Source organism: Sinocyclocheilus grahami, unplaced genomic scaffold (genome assembly GCF_001515645.1).
Source record: "Sinocyclocheilus grahami isolate Dianchi unplaced genomic scaffold, SAMN03320097.WGS_v1.1 scaffold473.1, whole genome shotgun sequence".
In the NCBI taxonomy this organism is placed as follows: Eukaryota; Metazoa; Chordata; class Actinopteri; order Cypriniformes; family Cyprinidae; genus Sinocyclocheilus; species Sinocyclocheilus grahami.
The window spans coordinates 284613-309218 of record NW_015505652.1 but is presented as its reverse complement, the minus strand read 5'-3'; the positions used below and the strand labels follow the sequence as shown (position 1 = coordinate 309218).

At 33.7% G+C, this 24606-nt stretch overlaps 3 protein-coding genes across 3 annotated transcripts in view; 2 read left to right on the top strand and 1 right to left on the bottom strand.

Moving 5' to 3' along the window:
* Positions 1-6580, top strand: part of LOC107553436 (androgen-induced gene 1 protein-like) — a 23067-nt gene extending 16487 nt beyond the window's left edge. The window contains exons 2-3 of the mRNA XM_016235623.1: positions 4320-4435; positions 6377-6580. Of these exons, the coding sequence (XP_016091109.1) occupies positions 4320-4435; positions 6377-6557 (297 nt within the window). The 3' untranslated portion in view covers positions 6558-6580. The remainder of the gene's footprint in view (positions 1-4319; positions 4436-6376) is intronic.
* Positions 6581-13504: 6924 nt separating this feature from the next.
* Positions 13505-17010, bottom strand: adat2 (adenosine deaminase tRNA specific 2). Its single transcript, XM_016235653.1, has 6 exons — positions 16715-17010; positions 16303-16407; positions 15270-15420; positions 14441-14547; positions 14166-14238; positions 13505-14077 (listed from the first exon to the last, which is right to left on the bottom strand). Exons 1-6 carry the CDS (start codon positions 16811-16813, stop codon positions 13962-13964), a joined length of 651 nt encoding a protein of 216 aa, XP_016091139.1. The 5' UTR covers positions 16814-17010; the 3' UTR covers positions 13505-13961.
* A 1237-nt stretch (positions 17011-18247) lies between these two features.
* pex3 (peroxisomal biogenesis factor 3) lies at positions 18248-24525 on the top strand. The gene is made up of 9 exons (XM_016235604.1): positions 18248-18523; positions 18894-19025; positions 19124-19205; positions 19295-19338; positions 20818-20939; positions 21037-21103; positions 21212-21266; positions 21387-21537; positions 24382-24525. The coding sequence occupies exons 1-9, from the start codon at positions 18451-18453 to the stop codon at positions 24523-24525; spliced, it is 870 nt and encodes a 289-aa protein (XP_016091090.1). The 5' UTR covers positions 18248-18450.
* Positions 24526-24606: the final 81 nt, after the last annotated feature.

Sequence of the window (24606 nt, the reverse complement as noted above, 5' to 3'; positions counted from 1 at the left end):
TCTGAATACTTTCCGTACCCACTGTATATATATATATATATATATAATACTTTTATTCAGCAAGGACAAATGAAACCAATCAAAAGTGATAGTTCATTCATTTGAGCTTTCTGTTCCTCAAAGACAAAATGTGTCAAGGTTTCCACAAAAATATGAAGCTACACAGCTGTTAATAAGAAATAAAGAAATGTTCCACCAAATCATTATCTCAGAATTATTTCTGAAGTATCATGTGACATTGAAGACTGGAGTAATGGCTGCTGAAAATATATATCACAGATATATAAATATATGAAATATATTCTGTTCTTTTACATTTTAATATTTCACTATATTGCTGTTTTTACTATATTTGTATCAAATAAATTCTAACTTGGTAAGCTGGTGAACATATTTTGAAAAGCACCAGCCACTAGGGTGAATTTTATAAAGAATTGTATTATGAATTGTATAATATATTGTAAGAATTATAATATGAAGAATTATAACTTGCCAAAAAAATGGCCAAATTAGGCCTCAATTTGTGTCCTTCTTCTTTAATATAAATATGTTTTTTTTGCTTGTTAAAATTCCCTTATTGGTATGCAGCTTCAAAACCCACGCTAGTTTCTGCACAAGTGCTCTAGTACAGCCACAAGTCTCTCAAGATCAGTCTGGAGAGGTTGAGAGTCATTTCAGCAGATCATGAGGGGTTTCGATAGCGGGGCATTAATGATTACCCCTCACTGTGATTTGTTAGATGGAATGTGTGTGGGTGAGCGAGCTCCTTGGAGAATACTTTAGTGCTACATGCGTGCTGAGACACATCTCCACACCTCTAGAAGCATACGTTCTTTGTTTTTTCTGCAGAGGTTTGACATTATAGCAATTAGACCGTAATCACCGTAATGAACAGAATAACCGTCTATTATCCAAGTGCCAACTTTGACTCCCTGACTTGCTTCTGGGAAGAGATGAAAAGGTTTTCTGAATCTCCCAAACTTGTCGCAAACATGTTTTGTAAATATTTGAGGGCACTGAACGATTAGGGAAAAATCATTACGGTGAAGAAAGATGTGCACATGCACACACAAGAAGAACAGAGAACACACAAAGGATCAGACAGAGTATCCAACATCAGTTCACTGTTTAAAAAAAAAAAAAAACAAGAAATCACATTTTATACTACATATTTCAACTTTGAATGTAAAATTCAATTAACATTAATTTAGATGATTAATCTTAATTAAGTAATCATAATAATAATTGATTTATATTAATAATAAACAAAAACATAATAAAGAAATTAGCACTACAACAAATGCTTCATTTACCACCCTAATGTTTTTGCATCCTGCAGTCAGCGTAGACAGTGTGCCAAACCACACGTACTGAGAGCAGACAGCACAGAATGAGTCAGGAGCATGCTCATTCACACAGGACGCGTTTTTGCGTTCACAAATAGCTAGATGGGGAACAGAATGCAGGGGTCTCGCGACACGTTTTTAAAACCATTTTTATCTCGACATTTTTAACAAGTCTTGAAAAAAACTCTTCACTCATAGTGCTGAGAAAACAGGAAAAGATGTCTGTCTGGATGAGTACTTAGGCACATTGCAGCTATGGATTTCTATTTTCTATATTTCTATATGGATTTCTCTGTCTCTCTTTCTATATGTGTGTGTGTGTGTGTGTGTGTGTGGTATTAATAATTAATAATAACTGTTTTATTAGAATGATTTCTGAAGGATCATGAAGACTGCATCCATTAGTCTTCATGATCCTTCAGAAATCATTCATGCTGATTTAGTGCTCAAGAAACATTTATTTTTATTATAAATGTTGGAAAGAGTTGATTTTTATTTTATTTGTTTATTTATTTTAGAAACCATGATACAATATTTTCAGGCAAAGCTACATTTATTTGAAATAGAAATGTTTTGTAACAATTTAAAAGTACATTTTGGTGAATTTAATTTAATAATTTAATACATCCTTGCTAAAAAAAGATCAATAAAGTATACATTTTTGAGTGTGTGTATATATATATGATTTTTACATATACATATCAAAATGATCAATAAAGTATACATTTTTGAACAGTAGTGTGTGTGTGTGTGTATATATCTGTCTTTACATACATATACATATTCTAAGTCTTAATTATTGTCCTTAGCATGTCCTGTTATTATCATGTGTCTATTTGTTGTTTTAGAACTTATTACTTTATAAAGCATGTTTCCATTTGATTCTTAATGACAAACAGTTCTGCAGGATTTACATTTATCCATTTGGCAGATGCTTTTATCCGAAGCAACTTACAGTTGAGGAACCTCTGAAGAGAACATATTGCAAAGCAAAGGCATTACGTGCAAAAGTTTCAGTTGAATGCACATAGCCCACAATGCTTTACACACAAACCTCAATAACAGTGACAGGCGCCAAACAATTCTTAGATTTACAAGGAGGAAGTGATAGAAGAATTGTTTCAAAAATACAGTACCACTGACACTGACATGGATGTATTGGCTATATATGGGACATTTTCCATTTAGTAAACAAGCTAATTCGACTCGGATACACTAAGTTGTGTTACTGGGAACAATTAATTAAGACTCAAAAACATCTCAATGCATCACACAGCCTTGATTTTTACAGTGAGGCGTTTAAAACCTTAACAACACTGGTGAAAACACCAACTACTGAAAACTGGGTCACAGTGAATCAGAGCTGATTAACCTTCCTATATGACTTTTGATTGACATTGCCCGCTGTTCTTGAGCATTACAGTATCTGTTTGGTTAGCAGTAACGTGACTCATAACTGGTATCAAGCACATCATGGGTTCAGTCACAGAACGACACACAAATAGCTGCTCTCTCACTGACTGTACATCTCATCCTCACACTTGTCAAAGACAAGTTCAGACCTGCCGATCTGATGAGACAGACTTAAACACCCAGCATCCGAGCTTTAAGCGGGCTGGCACGCTCATATCTAGGGAAAGCCCAGTAAATGTGGTCTGTTTTTTATTTAGTGTGGAAATATGATTGTGTTGTAAAAGGGGGTTCAGTAAGAGCTGTGCTGGCATGTTAAAGGCATATCAGAATATCAACATGTCATGTCATTTCAGTAAGGCTCATAAGTCTTCCTTTGGATGCCGTTTCCACCACAGACGTGGGGTCAAATGAGGCAAGATCTGCAGGAGACGAGAGAGTTTTGACTGTCTCTATGAAAGAAGGGTGCCACCTGGTGACAAACAGAAGAAGTGAACATACAATGGAAGAAGCCCATGGGATTGTACACACATTTTTTTTTTAAATAGTCACCGGTTACTCACCCTTATGTAGTTCTAAAGCTATATGACTTTGTTTCTTCTGTGGGACACAAAATAAGCTATTTTGAAGAATGTTGGTAACCAAACAATTCTGGCTCCCACTGACTTCCATTATATGGTACCAAACAGTGCGTTTCCACCACAGTATAGAAAAATAAAAAAAGGTATAGGTACAACTTTTTATCTCACAACTTTGTTTCTTGCCATTCTGAGTCTGTTCACACTTTTCACCTGCAGTTCTGAATAGTTTTTCTTTGAATTCTCAGAAATTCAAGATATCAATTCAGAATTGCAAGAAAAAAAAGCTTGAATTAATATCTCTCAATTCTGAGTTTGTTTCTCAGAATTGCCAAAAAAAAAGCCAGAATTGTGAGAAATAAACGAATTGCAAGAAGAAGAAAAAATTATTCTGAAGCAAAAATGGGCTTCCATAGACTTCCATTATGTGGTCAAAAAATGGAAGTCCATGTGAAGCAAAACTGTTTGGTTGCCAACATTCTTCAAAATATCTTCTTTCGAGTTCTACAGAAGAAGAAAGTCATACAGGCTTGAAATGGCATGAAGGTGAGCAAACAATGACTTTAAGTACACAATGAATGTCCGTTTTTAAAATGATTTGCCTTTAATACTGACTTAATGTGCATTAAGTCATCGTATGTCATCGTTCATTGCAACTTTTAACAAACCTCAGCCTAAATATTTTCTCATGCACAATGCACATGGGTAGTGGCCTTATAAAAATGAAACAGATGTTCAGCTCTACATTAAAAAAAAACCCCAATAAACTAACTTTATATTACTATCCATGACCTGAAGTGTTTGTATTGGCTTGCATAATGGTAGTAATGGTTATAATAATGAGAGCTCACCCATTCTCGTCACTCACATGGCAGGAGAAGCCTCGTCTAGCATGCCAATTGAAATTTGCCGACAATGCGGCAATTTTTTTTATGCTTTAGAGTAATTTGTAAAGCTAACTGTGATCTATTTCTGTCCTTTTCAGCACACAACAGTTCTTCCTTTTATCATAATTGAGATGAGAACAACACACCATCGATATCCCAGCAGGACTTGTGGACTCTTCGCGGTGTGCATGTTTGCTGTGGGATATGTTGTATGGTAAATGTCTCTTTTCAGCACAGTCATTTTTAATATCACACTGGGCTCATTTACAAAGGAAAGAAAGAAACTGGCTTTGCATTGTTCTAGCACAGTGTCAGTCAAAAGAAAGATTCCATCTGGTCACCTGATCTTCCTGACCTCCAAATCATTCCCTTATGTCTTTCTGCATAGTAATTAATTTGCTTGAATTCTGGCACTTTCCACGAATAGGGTAAACTTTGGGCTCCCATTACATTGTAAAAGCATTAGAGGCACAAATCCCATGTAAACTATCACCTAACAAGAAATGAACCCAGCAAAAGGCGTCTGTATCCCCACTTAAAACAGAGACTTTGACTTGTCCCTTTATAAAACATACAGGTTTATCAATAACTACAAGCCAACATTTGGTCAACTAGCTTTAGACTAAACCTGTGACCCTGTTAGACATTCTGGTGTAGTTTAAACCAGCAGCAACAAGAACAATCATTACTATTATTATTATTTTAGTTATTATAAAATATATGGTGTTATATAATAATTAATTAATAAGAAGAAGAATTCATTATTAATTGTTGGTAATAATAATATTTATTTATTTGCAAGCTAACGAAAAAATTTAATAAAATCAAACAAACCAGGATTTTTAAACTACCAGTATTTAGATACTGTTACATCATGTTCTGGTGTAGTTAAAAAACAACAAGAACAATACATTTATTTATTTTTTATTTAGTTATTTATTAATAGTTGAATAGTTTAATTAATAAATGTAATATTAGTTGATGCCGTAATAAATATAAAAATTAATACATAATTAAGAATAAATAAAAGTAAATATGAATAATTTCTCAATAATAATAATAATAATTTTTGTCTAGAAAATAACACATTCGCAAAAATTCTGTTAAACAGGTGTAGTTTGAAAACAACAACAATAATAATAATTATAAAAATAAAAATATAATAAATAGGATAAATAATAATTATTTTTTAGAAAATAAAATGTATATACATATACAAAAAAGGGTTTTCAAACTATTTAGATCCAATTAGTCTCAAACTGGCAACAACACTGGAAAACTGCAAACCTCATATAAAATAAATGGAAAATAAAACAGCTCGTATAAAATTTAGTTTGACCTCCTGAGGTTGACAAGCACAGCTTGATGGGGGAGAAAATATATTTTAAGAGTTTCGAGCCCTGTTTTGTACACAATTCATGCCTTTTGTAGACGCATCCCCAATTTGAGTGCCCCAGAAACCTTTGGGAAATAATCAGCCACGGATTTATTTAGTCTGGCATATAACAGATTCATTGGCAATATGAAGAAAGTCCTTGGAGTCAAACTAAACTAGTTTGACAGCATGGAGGAGGCCTCTGTCAAAATCACCTCAAGTATAAGATTATCAGCACACACCTCTCTGTCTTATTTCCCTTCCCTAAATTAAGCTGATTAGGCATTGCATTTTATTTAGTCAGGGAATAAGACTTGCCTGCAGTTGTTAAATCCATAGGCAGCTTTACATGAGGATTACCTTCCAGAGACAGCTTTTATACACACCATTTCACAGGACACTCACGAGGCTGAGAAAACAAGCCATTTGAAAAGTAGGTAGATGGGCCTTCTTTAATATTCATCAAATATTAAAGCTAAGGTTATGAGTGCGGGAGTAGATTAAACAGGCACAATCCATTACATAAACGGGCTGTCAGACCGTAGATTATAACCATGTGACTGCATTCAAATTGCTCCAGCAAAAAAGAATTTAAGCAGCGCCGCATCGTAACAAAAAGAGCAGTGTCTAGCATTCACAGACATGAATGGTAGACACATTGACAGTGTGGTGACTGCTTCTGCAGCCTTTCAAGTGCTGGATTTAGCAGACAGAAGGACAAACATATTAGACAGATCACGGGTGCAGAGGTAACAGATTTACTCTGTCTCGCTCTCATAGGATGTGCTGGGTGCACAGCATGACGGGGGTGTGGGTTTATCCCTTGCTGGAGCACATCGGGCCCATGGCCAGAATTCTCTTCTTCGTCTGCCTCACGGCTCTGATCAGTGTCTACTACGTCTTTGGAGAAATCCTGAACAACTACATCTGGGATTCCTCAAAGAGTAAGTTAAAGGGATAGTTCAGCCAAAAATGAAAATTCTGTCATCATTTACTCCCCCTCATGACGTTCCAAGCCTTTATGAATTTCTTTCTTCTGTGGAACACAACAGAAGGTATTTTGAAGAATGTAGGCAACTAAACAGACTTATGCAGAGAAAATACTATGGAAATCTTTGGTTAATCTTCAAAACACAAATTAAGAGATTTTTAATGAGAGGTTTCTGTCCCTCCATTAAAAGGTAACCAAAATTTATAAAAATCGAAAATCAAACTTATGAACTAAGCAATCCCTTTATGATCTTTTTGGATCTTCTAAGTTAAACTTACCTGGACATAATTTAAATTTTTTTTTACTTTTAGTGATCGTTAGATGGCAAATAAAGGTAAAAATAAGGGAATGAGCATTAACAATTACAAATCCAATATCAACCATTAACTATAATTTACAAGCAATCTCTATCAGCCGATCAGTGACTCACAGCATACCAAATTTGAATATGCAAATGTTTTTACATCATAAATTTATTGTATGCTTTAAGAAGACTTGGATAAAAACCTTACAATCCAACTAGATTATTCTATAGTGTGTTACTGTGTTTTTCCTTGCTCACTTTTGCATGGAAACGAGCAGTGTAAACACCATCCTTTTGTGTTCTACAGAAAAAAAAGAATGTCATACAGGTTTGGAATGATTGTTTTTCTGATTTTGCGTATTATCCACCATTGACTGGCTACATGTGTGAGTTTGTGTTTGTTGTATGTTTATCATGTCTAGCTACAAATTTTCGCTCCCCAACCCATGCCGGGATAGCGGCTAGAGACATTACACATTTCCCCTCAGGTACATATACATTCCGCTTAGCTTCCTAATGCTCCCACGCACACTCCTCCACCTGTTAGTGCTATAGACTGGGAGCAGTGCATCGTGGGTGTATAGTGCCACCAAAGGCAGTGCGCAGCAGATGGGAACGGAGCCCGTGAGCAGTCTGAGAGCAGCAGACGGCGAAGGCTTCTCTTCCTCCCACCTGTTTGACACTGACCTGCAAATCACCGAAGCAGCGTGCACACACACACACCTCAGGCTCTCTCCCATGGAGCTGATCTATGTCCCTTCATCCTCAGTACAAGATCTCCCTCTTATGTCCAAAGCAGCAGTACCGTAATCTCCGACAGCCCCTCCAGCTAAACTAACCATGAACACTTCCGTCACTAATGCTTTGTGCTGTTCTTCACTCTGACTCACGGTTCAAACAGCTTGTTGAAATGCACAATCAGTTGCCAAGAGATCACAGATCTTGAATATGTCACTGCAGTATCCAAAAAATAATGAGAAAATATTTAAGAAAATACTAATATTTCAGGAGGCACAATATATTTGTAAATGATCAACATCTGACAAATTATGCTGAAGTGGCAAGCAAGAACCACATACTTATAAATTATCATTTAATTTGATAATTTAATGGCAACTCTTTATAATAAAGTTGCATTTTTTCGATCTCAGGCTCTCTCCCATGGAGCTGATCTATGTCCCTTCATCCTCAGTACAAGATCTCCCTCTTATGTCCAAAGCAGCAGTACCATAATCTCCGACAGCCCCTCCAGCTAAACTAACCATGAACACTTCCGTCACTAATGCTTTGTGCTGTTCTTCACTCTGACTCACGGTTGAAACAGCTTGTTGAAATGCACAATCAGTTGCCAAGAGATCACAGATCTTGAATATGTCACTGCAGTATCCAAAAAATAATGAGAAAATATTTAAGAAAATACTAATATTTCAGGAGGCACAATATATTTGTAAATGATCAACATCTGACAAATTATGCTGAAGTGGCAAGCAAGAACCACATACTTATAAATTATCATTTAATTTGATAATTTAATGGCAACTCTTTATAATAAAGTTGCATTTTTTCGATAGTTAGCTAATGCATTTGGTGTCACAAACAGCATTTATTAATCTCAATTAATTTAAAATGTTTCCGATTTTATAAAATGTAATTTTTTTCTGTGATGGCAAAGCTGTGTCACATGATCCTTTGGTTGCTCATTAAATATTTCTTATGATTATTACATTATAAATGGACCAAATTAGTTTGACCTTGCTAAATAAAAGTACTTCAACATTTCAACATCTTTTTTATAACATTATTGTACCTAATGCATTAACTAATTGAACCTTATTGTAAAGCGTTATCATTTAATTTATAAAGGGACAATTGAAATCCACAATGTTTTTCATGATGATTATGACTCTGAAAGCAAATTGCAGTTCACACAATACACTGTTTTTACATGCCTGCTGTAGTATAACTCATGGACTTATATAAAAGTTACTTTTGGTTAGATCATGTTTTGACGCCACAACAATAAATAAAATAAAAGGCCATATAGTGTCTGAAATGTAAATTACTCAATATTAAATTATTGTTTAAAGAAGGGTGCATAAAGGAAATATCACATGTTCAGAGGAAGAGCGAATTGAAAGCAACAGTCTTCACATAGCGATTTTCTTTCTCTCCTTACGCTCGCACATATACAGATGCACCACAATTCTGTGGGAAAAGTAGAGCCAACGTTCAATTACCAAGGAAAAATTGTTGTACTTATGATTTAATGTTTGTCCTATATTTTCTCTGGCCTTTTCCCCTTGGCCTTTTAAGACACAGATGTTGCCCAAACATAACAATTCCTTTGTGCAGAGCTGGACATTCTTTTAATGAGAAACACACACATTTCAGGCCCGAGGAAAAGGAGTTCGCTCGACAACGAATTGCAATCACCTTTTGATGGACAAGTCCAAATAACCAGGCCCCGCTGAACCTCATCCCCTTAAAGTCCTATTTTCAACTGAATGTGTGTCCCAAATAGCCAAGAAAACGAATTTGGTGCAACACGATAAAAGCAGAAATGTGAGGCGCAAAGCCTCTCGGGCTGTTTAAAGAAAACCGACAGTGAGAAACCTTGTGTTATCACATCTAAATTTTCAGACAAAACTGTCAAAATACTCTCCGGTTTCATGCTTGCACCTCATCATGCATTTTATTCTCAGAGGAATCGTCAAAAAATAGACACAGAATGCCTTCAACACTGACTGGCAGTTTAATGTCATGATGATTCTCATATAGATTACACTTAAACTTTACATAGGTCTGACTGACAACACTTTTGTTGACAATTTAGTCTGGACGGTGTGTGTTCGGACGCATGTTGAGAGCGAGTGAAAGTGTGTGCATGTGTTAAAATTCTCTGCCAGAGTGTTAATTTCAGAACGACACTTCATAGTCTCCTCATTAACACTGCCTCTCCTGCATGCAGAAGTACCAAAGTGAACGGTTCCCTAACGTGTATTAACAAACTATAAAAAAAAGATGTAAATGAGGTGAGTACAGCAGAATTTTTGCAATGTAAATGGTGTGTGAGATGCATTTGAAGTACAGCTCAATGACAGATAAAGCGGTCTAGACTCCATACGTCTATAAATGACCACCTATTAGCACTTTGGATCATATTATCTAAGCTTCATTTACTTTCTTAATGCACATTTCCTGGTCTTGTGAACAATTCATTGCTATGTTAACGTGGTAACACTTTCTAATGTGGTTTAATCTGTTAACATTAGTTAATGCATCATAATCTTAAAATGAACAACAATTTTAAGAAAATAAACATTTTAATTTGTAAATATACTATTGTTCATTGTTAAAGGAACAGTTCTGTCATCGTTCCAAACCAGTATGACTTCCTTTCTTGTGTGGAACACAAAAGAATATATTGTGAAAAAGGTTTGAACTGTTTCTATGTCAAGAGTCTAAAACAACATGAACAAAAAACACCAGACATTTTTCAAAGAAAAAAAATCCATTGTGTTTCACAGAAGAAAGTCAAACTGTTTAGTAAAGGATTTTCTTTTTTGAGTAGCTATACTTTTCAATTATACCACTTGAAATGTTAAAAACACATTAGCATAGACTAGCATCTGGAGGTCTGGGGTCAGTCATTTTATTAAATGAAAAAATTATTCTATTTTCTATTTCTAATGAATGCTGTTCTTCTGAACTTTATATTCAACAAAGAATCCTTGTGGGGGGGGGCTACACTGGAAACTGAATTAATGGCTGCTAAAAATTCAGCTTTTCCATCATAGGAATAAAATGCATTTTAAAATATATATTAAAACAGAAAATAGTTGTAAATCTATTTCACAATATTACTGTTTTGACTATTTTTGGTCAAGTATACCACTTGAAATGTTAAAAACACATTAGCATAGACTAGCATCTGGAGGTCTGGGGTCAGTCATTTTATTAAATGAAATTAATACTTTTAAATGTAAAAAAAATTATTCTATTTTCTATTTCTAATGAATGCTGTTCTTCTGAACTTTATATTCAACAAAGAATCCTTGTGGGGGGGGGCTACACTGGAAACTGAATTAATGGCTGCTAAAAATTCAGCTTTTCCATCATAGGAATAAAATGCATTTTAAAATATATATTAAAACAGAAAATAGTTGTAAATCTATTTCACAATATTACTGTTTTGACTATTTTTGGTCAAATAAATGCACACTTGTGAGCAGAAGAGACTTGGAATAATAAATTCGGTTTTATTATTTAATATTAATTAACACTATAAAGTGTTACCAAATGTTTGTCTTTAAACTATAATTAAATTATAGTAACTTATCAAATCAAAATAACATTTTCTGAAATGAATTTCCTTTTCCATTATTGTCACTTGAGCCATACAGGCAATTGGATAATGTTAAGCAATAGCTATTTAGCTAATGGTTTATTTTTTTTAATCCAAATTCACATTTGGATATGCAAAACTCGCTTTTCACAATCCTATTAATTCCCACCTTTTTTTTTTTAGCACTGAATATCCTGTTTCCCTCGTGAAAAAGCCAATTGAAGAAGTAAAACAGGTAACAAACAGTAATACTTGTTGACTTTCAGACTAAAGCAAACTAGAAGTCTCAAACTTTCATGTAGCCTATCATTTTATTCTGTAAATAATGAAATCAAAATAAATACTTGCAGAATGAAACGCCTTGTGTCTTAACCATCTCCGTGAGTTTTCTCAAGCCCTCTGTGGGATTAAACAAACCTACGATTTTCACCTTAACATTGGAAAATCTATTATGAAATATACTGGTCCTTCACATGAATTCGACACTTTGATTCACTCTATTAAAAGCTGAATGAAGCTTTATGAAATACCGTATATGGATAAAGAGTTAGAGACAAAATATTGTTCTCAGTCCATGTGAACAGGGACAGCGTAGGTGGCTGCAGCTTGTTTTACGACGTTCTTTATTCGCACTGACTCATGGTGTAACGCTGCCAAGGCATAACACCTGTCAAATGCTTACCAGGTGTGCGACCAGTGCTCTGTTGTTTTGAATCGGTTACTAAGACCATAATATTTACACAATGAATCTAAATGATTATTTTTATTTATTAATGACAGCTCCTGTCATTTCAACATCAGCATAGAACAGTCATATTAAAAAAGCCAGCCGTGAGCGCTCAATGTCTGATCATTCATCACAAAACAATAAAACCCATGGGTTCTCTGCTTACAATGGCAATAACAGAGCAGTAACTGACCGAGGATATTTTTCAAATATATGATACAGCCGGCAGAACCCGTAGCCATGTTAAGACGACAGGCCTTGAAAAAAGACAGCCCAAAACATCTCAGACACCTCACATCTACTTCCAAACCCGCTTGATTGCTTTTTCATACGCACCCACAGAAAACCCACTTCCAGCCACTAACAACACATCACATGGCAATTTAATAATATGGGGTCCAGAAACCATTATGAGCTATGTTATACTTTAATAACCAGAAACGCAACATGACATGAACAGTTTCACAACAAGAGGAAGTGTGCAGATCAGGATTAGTATTGTTAAATATTAGTATGGTTAACTAAAAACAATACTAAAAAAAACTAAATTAGTGCTGTCAAACAATCACATCCAAAATAAGTTTTTTTGTTTACATAACATGTGTGTGTACATTTATTATATATATATATATATATATATAAATTCATACATGCATGTATTCAAGAAAAATGTCATTTTTATATATTAAATACATTTATATATAATATAAATTATATGAATATAAATATATATATATAAATATTTTCTAAATATATACTGTATCTGTGTGTATTTATATATACAAAAAATATACAGTATATTATGTAAATTTTACATTATATATTATACACGTATATTATATAATATATATTATAATATAACATATTATACACATATATTATGTAAACCAAAACTTATTTTGGATGTGTTTAATCATTGACAGCACTAAAATAAATAAATTATAAATATTAGATGTTAAGACTAAACTAAATCAAAATGAGAAATGCTGCCTTGGCCACCAACAAAAAGTTCAAATTGCTGACTGGAAATAAAAAAAAATTTAAACTAAATGGTAATATTAAAAAAAAACTAAGAAAAACTACAAAAGCACATAAAATTACTGAAAATGAAGTTAAAATGAAAATGTAATGTAATTCTGATTCAAAATATCAATAATAACTATAACAGCACAAATAATACTAAATTAACACTTATATGGAGGCAATAACAATTATTTTCTTTTTTCCAAGTTGGTATGTGTGAGATATTGCACAAATAAATAAATAAATAAACAGCCAAACCTAAGGAAACGACTTTGAAAACTTCACCTAAAAATGATCTTTACCCTAATGTTGTACCAAACCTGAGTGACTTTCCATCTTCCAGGAAACTCAAAACGCAAGTATACACAAAGCATCAAGACTACTTTTATGGCCTTTTATTTTTTGCTATTATAGAGCTTGACAGCCTCCATCTTCAATTACTTTAATTCTATAAAAAAAAATGGGTATATATTCTTTAAAAACCTCTTCAAAAAAATTCACTTTTTGTGCTCCATTGAAGAAAAAAAAGTAGTGTGAGAAAGTACTGACAGAAATTATTTTTTAACTATCCCTTTAAAGTTTCTGGCTATGAAGTAAGTGGAAACTCCACCTGGGTTTGTCCTGCATCTGCTAGTGAGCCCAAGACTGAGATCACTGAGAGTTCAGAACCAGTTCTCTGGGTTGTATAAGGACACAAAGAGAGCAAGAGCTGGAGAAGAACCTGTGCTTTAATGCAGAACAGGCCTAGTCTATTACTTCTACACACTGTTAACAGACAACTCTCAGCGTCCAGCCACAGAGAAGAGGAGGAGGCCTGGAGGTTTACCAGCTATGTGGTCCAGATAATGAGCCAATGTGCTTCCTCAAATAGTAGATCAAATCAATGACCTCAAAAAGATGGCAAAATCAAAATTCACTGAAATCCAGGCACTGACAAGGTCTTGTAAAAGTCTCAATGTCTAAATATTTTCCATTTCAGCTCAAAGGAGCAATTGTTTCGCTCTCCTCATCTTGCGGTCCTCGTTTTACCTGAATGACTACAGCGCCTTCTGGTGGACTGATCAAATCTTTCCTCACTTTAGGTTTGGGAGCTAAAAAAACGTGGGAGAAAAAAACATCAGTTTCAGAAACAGGACAATGAAAACATTAATATGCATACATTAAACAGATTTCCCTTACCATTTGGGTTTTCCTGTTTATAAAATGTCTTGAGCATTTCAACAGCCTCTTCTGCTCTATAGCCGGCGATGCACTGTAATAAGCAAGTAATAAGCACGTGCGCTACAGCAAAAATATGCAATGTGGTCTGGACTACAATTTAGGGAATGTGGACGTTTCTACAAGAAAAATATTCTAGCCACACAGAACGGTTCAGAATGTAAGGAACTGGCTTCCTTTTGGATCAGCTGGAATTTAAATTTAACTTGATAGGAATTGGAGGGAAATTCTTTTACCTTAAATGAAGTTCCAGTGTGTGGTATATGATCCGATGAGACGTCCAGGACAGATCCACAGCCTCCAAACCGCTCATTTTTGCACCCATATACAACAAGAGGTATGTCTTTCTAAATGTGAAGGTGTCCTTTTAGCACTGACATTATTTTAATACTACTAGACAATAGAAACCTGGGGTAAATGCAATAATGCATTAAAAATGTACAAGTCGTAAGAAAAACTTGACTAGGAAGAGCTGCGAGTGACACAAAGATCTACACTACTGTTCAAATGTTTGATGTCAAGTATTAAGAAAATATTCATACTTTTATTCATCAAGGATGCATCAAATTGCTCAAAAGCGACAGTAAAGACTATATAATGTAAGAAAATATTTCTGTTTAGAATAAATGCTGTTTTTAACTTTTTATTCTTTTCAAACAATATTTTACACAAAAATATTAGGCAGCACATTAACACTGATAATAATAATAAATGTTTCTTAAGCACCAAATCAGCATATTAGAAGGATTTCTAAAGGATCATGTGACACTGAAGACTGCAGTAATGGCTGCTAAAAATCAACCCTAACCCTAAATTGTGAAATCCAATGGTAAAATTCAATTTGAAATGGTAAAAATTAAATATACTCAATTTTAATATCAAAATAAAAATAAAAAAGTTATTGTAAATTGTAATAATATTTCACAATATTACTGTTTTACTGTATATTTGATCAAATAAATTCAGCTTTGTGGACATAAGAGGCTTCTTTCAAAACCATTAATGGTACTGTATGTGTAAAATTTTCTAAACTAATAGTCGACCACATTTTGGCATCAAGGATACGAAGCAGACGCAGAGCAGCTGCACACATGATACATGGCTCCACTGTCACATAAAGTACAGTCTGTTCACACACCTCCTTTGGGTCCTTCTCTCTGAAACGGCACCAATCAAGCACTTGATCCAGTGCCACCATTTCTGCATGCCGAGTAGCCTTGGGCAAAGCAGGCACAGACGTGAGGTTATTTCATCTAATTAGAAATAAGTACATAAGTACATAATGTACAGTACTAAATTCCTAGAATTTTAACATTTAAGCACATTTTCTCTCACCTTGAGTGTACACATCTTAATAATGATTTGATCATGAATCAATTGCAAGAAAATAATCCTTGGAATGAGACTTATTTTTGACAATCTCTAAACAGTTACACCATTTACACATTCAGACTCACACAAATATCAATATTCATTTAAATTCAGAAACTGAATGTCCATCATAGAAGAGGTGTATTCCCATCACGGTCTGTGAACCACATCTTCTATGCATTTCTGAATAACTTCACAGATTTGAAAAATATGATTGTTAAGTAACTGATCAATTATCATTTGAATATATATATATATATATATATATATATATACAGTGGGTACGGAAAGTATTCAGACCCCCTTACATTTTTCACTCTTTGTTATATTGCAGCCATTTGCTAAAATCATTTAAGTTAATTTTTTTTCCTCATTAATGTACACACAGCACCCCATATTGACAGAAAAACACAGAATTGTTGACATTTTTGCAGATTTATTAAAAAAGAAAAACTGAAATATCACATGGTCCTAAATATTCAGACCCTTTGCTCAGTATTTAGTAGAAGCACCCTTTTGATCGAATACAGCCATGAGTCTTTTTGGGAAAGAGGCAACAAGTTTTTCACACCTGGATTTGGGAATCCTCTACCTAGGATTATCGTCAGTTACATTAATATAAGGATTATCGTTGGCTTACACATCCTTCCAATAACCATATAAAACAATCATTATAATTTATGATTAATTTAATTATCATAATTAGGCACATCTTGAAGTTACTTACATTTTTTGTTTCATTCACCTCATTTCTGCCTTTTCCAATAACCTCATTGTTGTAAACCATCAGACAGCCAACTGGAACCTCACCATTCTCAAGGGCCTCAAGTGCCTTTAAAGTAATTCATATGTTTATAATTTTCTCAAAACAACCAAAAATACATTTACCATGTAGGCAGGCGCACACACACCATACACATTAACCATGACAACCAAAATATCATAGAAACTAGTTCTTGTTACAAAAACTGTGGAAAATCTTCACAAGAAATGAGATATTAATCATCATAAATACATACATACATACTCGTTTCAAAATAATGCCGTAACGTTACTTTAGTAACTACGGTATTTGAGGGGAAATGCCCGTTACCATGGTAAATACTGTGAACAAACAGTAAACATCAGAGAAGTTTTACCATGTCAAACGCCTTTGACATCCATGTTTGTATCTCACTATCTAACGGCTGCAGAAAATCACTTTTCTCTGGTTCAACGCTGTCTGCTTGCATCTCCATCTGTATCCTCAACGAACCTACAGCCGTAAAAATAAAGCAGCACAAATCAGCAAATAGTAACGTTTTGCTTATGCACACGTTCTTGATCTTGTTCTTCTTCTTCTTCTTCTTTTGGAGTTTTATGGCGGTTGGCAAACAAACGATAGGTGCATTCCCGCCACCTACTGGGCTGGAGTGTGGACCATTGATGGAATAGGAAGAACAAAACAAAAACAAAAAAAATAATAATAACAATAAATTCATATATTAATAATAATAGAAAAAAGAAAAAAATGTTTTCTTTATTCTTCTAAATCCTGTTAAACAGATCTACTTTTTAAAAGAATGTCATTAAAGCATTATATATTTTATAATGATTCAAGCCATTATTCAACAAAGTTTTAAGTGTCATATTTTCTATCCCTATTTCTTTTAATTCTTCCAACAGAAATGCTCTTTCATTATCATTCGCAGAACAACGTAATAGTGCATGCTCTACTGTTTCTGGTAATCCACACAGACTACAGTTCCCAGACTCATGCTTATTCATTTTATATAGAGAAGAATTTAAAGCAGTATGGCCAATGCGAAGTCTAACCGTCTGCTGTTCTAATTTTAACCTTAACTTCTTCTTTGCTTAGTGGTATAATCATTTCTATATGTGATCATTTCAGTGCCTGTTTTGCTAAATGATCCGCAACCTCATTTCCATCCACTCCCACGTGTGCTGGAACCCACAGGAAACATATCTTAATTCCTATCTTACTCACTCTATACATACATAAAAGAATTTCATACAAAATGTCTTGTCTTGAAGATCTTCCACTGATAAGACTTGATAATGCAGGGAATGAAGCTCAACATATCACCGCATTCATTGACAGAGTATCCTCCATCCACCTGATAGCTAATAATATTGCTACCATCTCTGTAGTGTAAACTCCTACTTGATCAGAAACTCTTTTACCAATCTTGATTTGATAAGTTGGGACAAATACAGCTGCTGATGCTCGTCAGCTCGTGTCCTGATGTCTCGTGATCTTTGGAACCATCAGTGAAAATTGAGATTGCGGAGTTGTAATTCTGTTCTAGATACAGTTGAACCATGACATCTTTTGCCATTACTCTATTTTTGTCATTAATAATTTCTTGCAAATTAAAGTCTACTAATGGTAAAGGGAATAACCAAGGTGAAATGGGTGACACTACTACTGCAGGGCTCATTTCTACATTTATTATTCCACATGACTGGGCTTCTTCTTCTGCTATCCTTCCAAAACTTCTAAACTTCTTCTTCTTCTTGTTAGTTGTATGGCGGTTATGCACACGTGTTTACGGAGGAACAGATTCACCACCATATGCGCAAGATATACAGTAGGTGGCGGTAATACTCCAAAGGAGTGAACGGCCATTGAACAAAAAGAAGAAGAAGAAGACGTGTTTACGGAGGACCGTAATAATGGATGGACCGTTCAGGGCGGCGGGTCGACCGCTTAATCGATCGATCGACGCGATCTGTTATCTGTAGTTCGCCTGTGTGTGCTGCTAACACGAGAAGTTATTGCCATGTAGCATTGTGCTAGCTAGTGAGTTACGTCTAAACACGCTTTTGCGTCTAGTTTTTTCGGGTTTTTTGCGGTGTGAAGTCTGTTTTTAAAATGTTGAGTTCTACATGGAATTTCATCAAACGCCATAAGAGGAAATTCATCTTCGCTGGGGTTTTTGTTGGAGGTAACGTGGGCAACTAGACCACCTGCATGCTTATATAGTTCAGAGATGTTAGCTACGTGTGACTGTGCATTAATTATTTCTAGCTGAATATTAATACATGTCGTTATAATATGCATTATATATAGTTTAGCATGTTATTACGGTGTTGCCAAGCATTAGATCTTATTTCCACATCCAGCTAATCAATCTCAGTTCACCTGTCACCTAGTTTGTCTATTGGCACAGTCAAAGAAAGTTGATATGGACTTTACCCTGGTATTTTTACCCAGAATGCAGTTTTTATATCACTGAATAATATATCTGGCACATTGCATGTCAGTTTCTTAACATGTACATTATATTGTAATGCATTCTCAAACTTCATGCCCAGGTGTCTATCTACTTGGTAAATATGCACAAAGAAAGATTCAGGAGATGCAGGAGCGAGAGGCAGCCGAATACATCACTCAAGCTCGGAGACAGTTTCATTTTGAAAGCAACCAGAGGACATGTAACATGACAGGTAAAGCAATAAAACAGAATGCAGATTATCAGTTAATAAATGTTGTGAAAAAGTGATATTTGTTCTGCCCAGTATATGTAATTGTGTCTTTTCTGTAGTGTTATCAATGCTCCCCACTCTCCGAGAGGCAATCATACATCACCTGAACTCAGAGAGCATCACCGCTTTGCTGAAAACTAAGTGAGTCATTCATGTAAATTATAGATGATTATCTGCATTACAAAATAAAAGACCAGAACTGACGCAAGTGATCATGTCTTCCTACACAGGCCAGCTAATAAACTTGAAATCTGGGAGGATCTAAAGATTATTAGTGAGTTGAATAAGTTTCTTTGTTGTAGGATTACATATTTATTGCTTTAAAGTCAACATTGAACATTGAAATTGACCCTGTTTACTTTCTTAATGCAGATTCCTAGTGCTATTGTGTACTTTCAATCTGTTCTTAAGAATAAATTGTTTGAAATCTGTAACAATCTGCACAATTTTCCTTTGCCTTTTATAGTCTTTGGTGTGTTCAAATATAAGGAAGAGCAATGGCAATTTAATGTCGCTTTTTCAAAAAAAAATTTAAAAACTACATTTTCAAAAGTTTGGGGTCAGTATTTTTTTTTTTATACAAGAATTAATATTATTCAGGAAGGTTGTAAAGGCAGACAGTAAAAGCTCTTACGTTATTACATTACACTTTTTTTTTTACAGTATAACATTACAAAATATTTATATTTCAAATAAATGCTGTTCTTTTGAACTTTCCATTTATCAAAGAATCCTGAAAAAATGAAACAAAGTTTCCACAAACATATTAAGCAGCATAAATGTTTTCAGCATTGATAATAAGAAATTATTCTTGAGCACCAAATCAGCATATTAGAATGATTTCTGAAGGATCATGTGAGACTGAAGACTGGAAGAATGGCTGCTAAAAAATACAGCTTTTCCATCACAACAATAAATTATATTTAAATATAGAAAACAAGTCTTTGGTGTGTTCAAATATAAGGAAGAGCAATGGCAATTTAATGTTGCTTTTTCAAAAAAAATTTAAAAACTACATTTCAAAAGTTTGGGGTCAGTATTTTTTTTTTTATACAAGAATTAATATTATTCAGGAAGGTTGTAAAGGCAGACAGTAAAAGCTCTTACGTTATTACATTACACTTTTTTTTACAGTATAACATTACAAAATATTTATATTTCAAATAAATGCTGTTCTTTTGAACTTTCCATTTATCAAAGAATCCTGAAAAAATGAAACAAAGTTTCCACAAACATATTAAGCAGCATAAATGTTTTCAGCATTGATAATAAGAAATTATTCTTGAGCACCAAATCAGCATATTAGAATGATTTCTGAAGGATCATGTGAGACTGAAGACTGGAAGAATGGCTGCTAAAAAATACAGCTTTTCCATCACAACAATAAATTATATTTAAATATAGAAAACAATTTTTATAATGCAATAATATTTCACTAATATTACTCTTTATACTGTGTTCTTTCAAAAAACATTTAAAAAAAATCTTACCAACCTCAAACTTTTTTTTATAAATGTTTATTGTTTGCTGATGTCGTGTGGGTTATTGGAAAATGTTGAGCAATGACCAAATAGTTATTAAGGCATTGTTTTGGCTCAATACTGGTGGATAATGGAACACCAACTTTTCACAATCAAACTGATTCATGCCCTGAAATTTTTAGTTGAATGTCCTGTTTCACAATATGTCACACTACAGAAGTAAAAATGCAAAAATCTATTCCTGTTCTCAAACAATGATTTCTACTCTCCAGGTTTTACCCGCAGCATTGTGGCGGTTTACAGCACTTGCATGCTGGTGGTGTTACTCCGAGTTCAGCTCAACATAATTGGTGGCTACTTGTACCTGGACAACTCCGTGACCAAGAATGGAACGGTATGTCAGGGCTTGGTGTTCTAAAGGCAGAGCAACCTGATTTTACCATGTTACAGTATGTAAATTCTACTTCATTTCTATTATACTGCTACTTTAGACCCCCTTGGCCCCTCCTGATGTCCAACAACAATATCTGTCAAGTATCCAACACTTACTTGGAGAAGGTGAGGACAGTGTCAGATCTGTGTAAAAGCATCTAATCCGAGTTTAATCCTATGTTTATGAGGTCACATCCACCATAGTTGATACTGATCTTCATTTTGTCTTTTCAGGGCTCATTGAACTGATAACTGTGGTGAAGAAAGCCGTCCAGGAAGTTCTTGGACCGTACGTTGAGTGATTGATTAGATGATGAATGAATTTTAATCTACTCATCTCATCTCATGTGTTGTGTCGGTCTTCCTGTATATTTAGCAGGAAAGCTAACTGCTGTCCATGTCTCCTCAGGGTGTCTCTGAAGCAGAGTTTGTCTCTACAAGAGTTGGAGCAACAGTTAACTCAGATCAGACAGTTAGTGGAGGAGGGCTGTGCTTCCTCTAAACACAAAAGTCTTTCTTGGTACATGATGCCTGATGAAGAGAACACACTAGCCTCACAGGTAGATATTTATCATTTATTTAGTTGTTTAGTTATGTTTTGTAATTTATTAATTTATTTGAGATTTGTTTTTATTTAAAACTACAATTATATGTATACACACATACTTATTCATAATATTTTGATTCATGATACCAGCATTTTATTTTATTTAGCAAGGACACATTAAATTGATCAAAAATGACAGTAAATAAATGTTAAAATGTTACAAAAGATTTTTATCTATAATCTGTAATCAAATAAATGCGGTTAATAACTTTCTAGTCATTAAGAATCCTGAATCAAATATCACATTTTCCACTAAATAATATACAATAACAATTTATAAAGTTTGATAAGACTTTTATAAGAATAGAATTGTATTACTAATTATTACTATAATTATAGTACTATAATTTTTATATATTACTATAATTTTATTACTTGTTAACTGTATACATTTTATTTTTAAAAAATACATTATATTTATATTAAATCACAATTTACTTTAGAAGTTTTTGGTTTCTATGTACTCATTTTATTTCTTTATATATATAAATATATATATATATATATATATATATATAACAGTAACAATGCATGATGTTTGCACTGCTACTGGTATAAAAAAATGCATATTTGGGAGTATTTTGATTTATATTTACTTGGTTCTACTAATTAATGAGAATAGTTGGATTTTCGTTTTGTTTTGAAAATTCTACAGGTTGTAGTATGCTACTTCTTTTGTAAAATGACCCATGAATGTTAATAAATAATGTGAGTAATAATACTATTCATTAAAATGATGCATTATTTGATTAGGAAACAATGCATGCTGTTTTGGCTTTTCAAAATTGAGCATTATTAAACCAAAAGACTGCTTTCTTTTAGTAAAAGAAACCTCGAGGGCATTCGTTTTTGTGCTACTCTTCCTTGTAATGAAACTCTTCCAGGTTCCTCTAGAGAGCAGCACATATCTATAATCATAGCAACTTAACAACTAGGTCACATCAAGTTCAAACAATAAACTTTCTCACCAGTTGGCCTACAAAAATAAAATCAGGAAGAAATTAAGTAATATCTGACTAAATAGATGCCTAAACATGTGGGAAGCATATGACGTTTGCTATTGCACTAAACCCAACCCTATTGACGCAATACTTCCTTATACCCTAAAAAAAACTTTTGTCTCTAGACTATATGCCCCCTTTACATAATGTACTGGAAATAAATGATTGAATACATTCAGAATAAATAGTTAATTGTTCACATCATGACAAAGCATAATCTTTTGATTTGTCAGTTTAGTTTGTGATTATATTTGTATAAATTGAAGAATGTTGTGGCCACAAAATCATGAATGCCTTCATTTTTTTTTTTCTACACCAAGGCTACATTTATTTAAAAAATACAGTCGTATTGTGAAATATTATTACAATTTAAAATAGCTGTTTTCTATTTAAATATATTTCAATATATTCATGTGAATTTTTAAGCAGCCATTACTCCAGTCTTCAGTGTCACATGATCCTTCAGAAATCAATCTGCTGATTTGGTGCTCCAAATTTTTTTTCCATATTATTCAGTGTTGAAAGCAGTTGTGCTGCGAAATATTTCTGTGGAAAGTGGTACGCATTTTTTAGGATCCTTTATTGAAAAAAAATATTCAAAAGAACATAATCTTTGAAACAGATACATATATATATAGTCTAATAAAATTGTCTTTTACTGTCACTTTTAAACAAATTAATGCATCTTTTTATAATAAAAGTATTATTTCTTTTAAAAAAAAAACTTAATGACCTAAAACTTTTAATCAGTAATAGCAGTACTAAATAAATAAATAATATTTGAAATGTCAAATATTATTATCCAAAATAAAGGTTTGTATTTACATATAACGTATGTACTCTGTATATGTATAAATATACACACATACATACACACACACATATATATATATATACATGCATATATACGTATACATACATATATATATACACATATATGCATATATATATATATATATATGCTATAATATCTTAAATATATGCATGTATATGTGTGTATTTAGGCCTACGTATAAAGATACACAGTACACACATTATTTAAACACAAACTTTTATTTTTGGATGTGATTAATCACGATTAATTGATTTGACAGCACAATTTAAAATGTTATTTTATAAAGCAAAAGTCAGCCAAATGAAGACTTTCACAGTCATCTAGATTTTAGGGATGTGGTAGAATCTGAGCTAAAGAAATAGTTCACCCAAAAATGAAAATTCTGTCATCATTTTCTCACCCTTAGGTAATTCCAAACCTGTATGACTTCTTTTCTTCTATGGAACATAAAATAATTTGGGGAAATTTGAGAAATGTTCCACAGAAAAAAGGTTTGGGATTTCATTTTTGATCCCTTTTAATGCAGAGTTGACTGTCACAATAGTAAGTGTACCGTATATTACTTTGGATAAGAAAGCATCTGTGGTATACAGTCAGGTTCTGAGCTCAGCAAGTCTTGTGAAAGTACCAGTAACAGTAATGAGCACAAGCATGTGGAGAAAACAAGTAAATTACATACTGAGACATCTTTCGGGCAGCTATGTGGGTCAGTTTGTGGCTAATACCACAGCCGATACCGAAAAAAAACAGCCAAGTATAGAAGAAAAGGAGATCAGAAATTTAGTGATTCAAAGGTTATAAAAACATGACGTCAATTTGCCAATAATTATGGGTTAGATGAATGAAACTGCACTGGTCATGCTTCTGACAGTTTGTTTGACAAGGGATGAGCTATATATAGAGGAAACAACAAGAATTGGCTCATTGTTGCATAAGCAGGCTGAATATGCTGAATAACTAGGAGGGTGTTTTCCACAAAGCAAATGCCACTTGTAGCACCTCCAGTCACATGACTCGCTCCATGCTCAGCGTGCTCTTTGTTGTGTATCAGCAAACAGGAATTCCCCTTCATCACATGACACGGGTCTTTGGTTCTGTCCCGTGACCTTTTTACTGAAACTGTTTACATCAAGTACAGGAATATAAGGGAAACGTCTTCTTGTAATCATTAAAAAAAATTGAATAA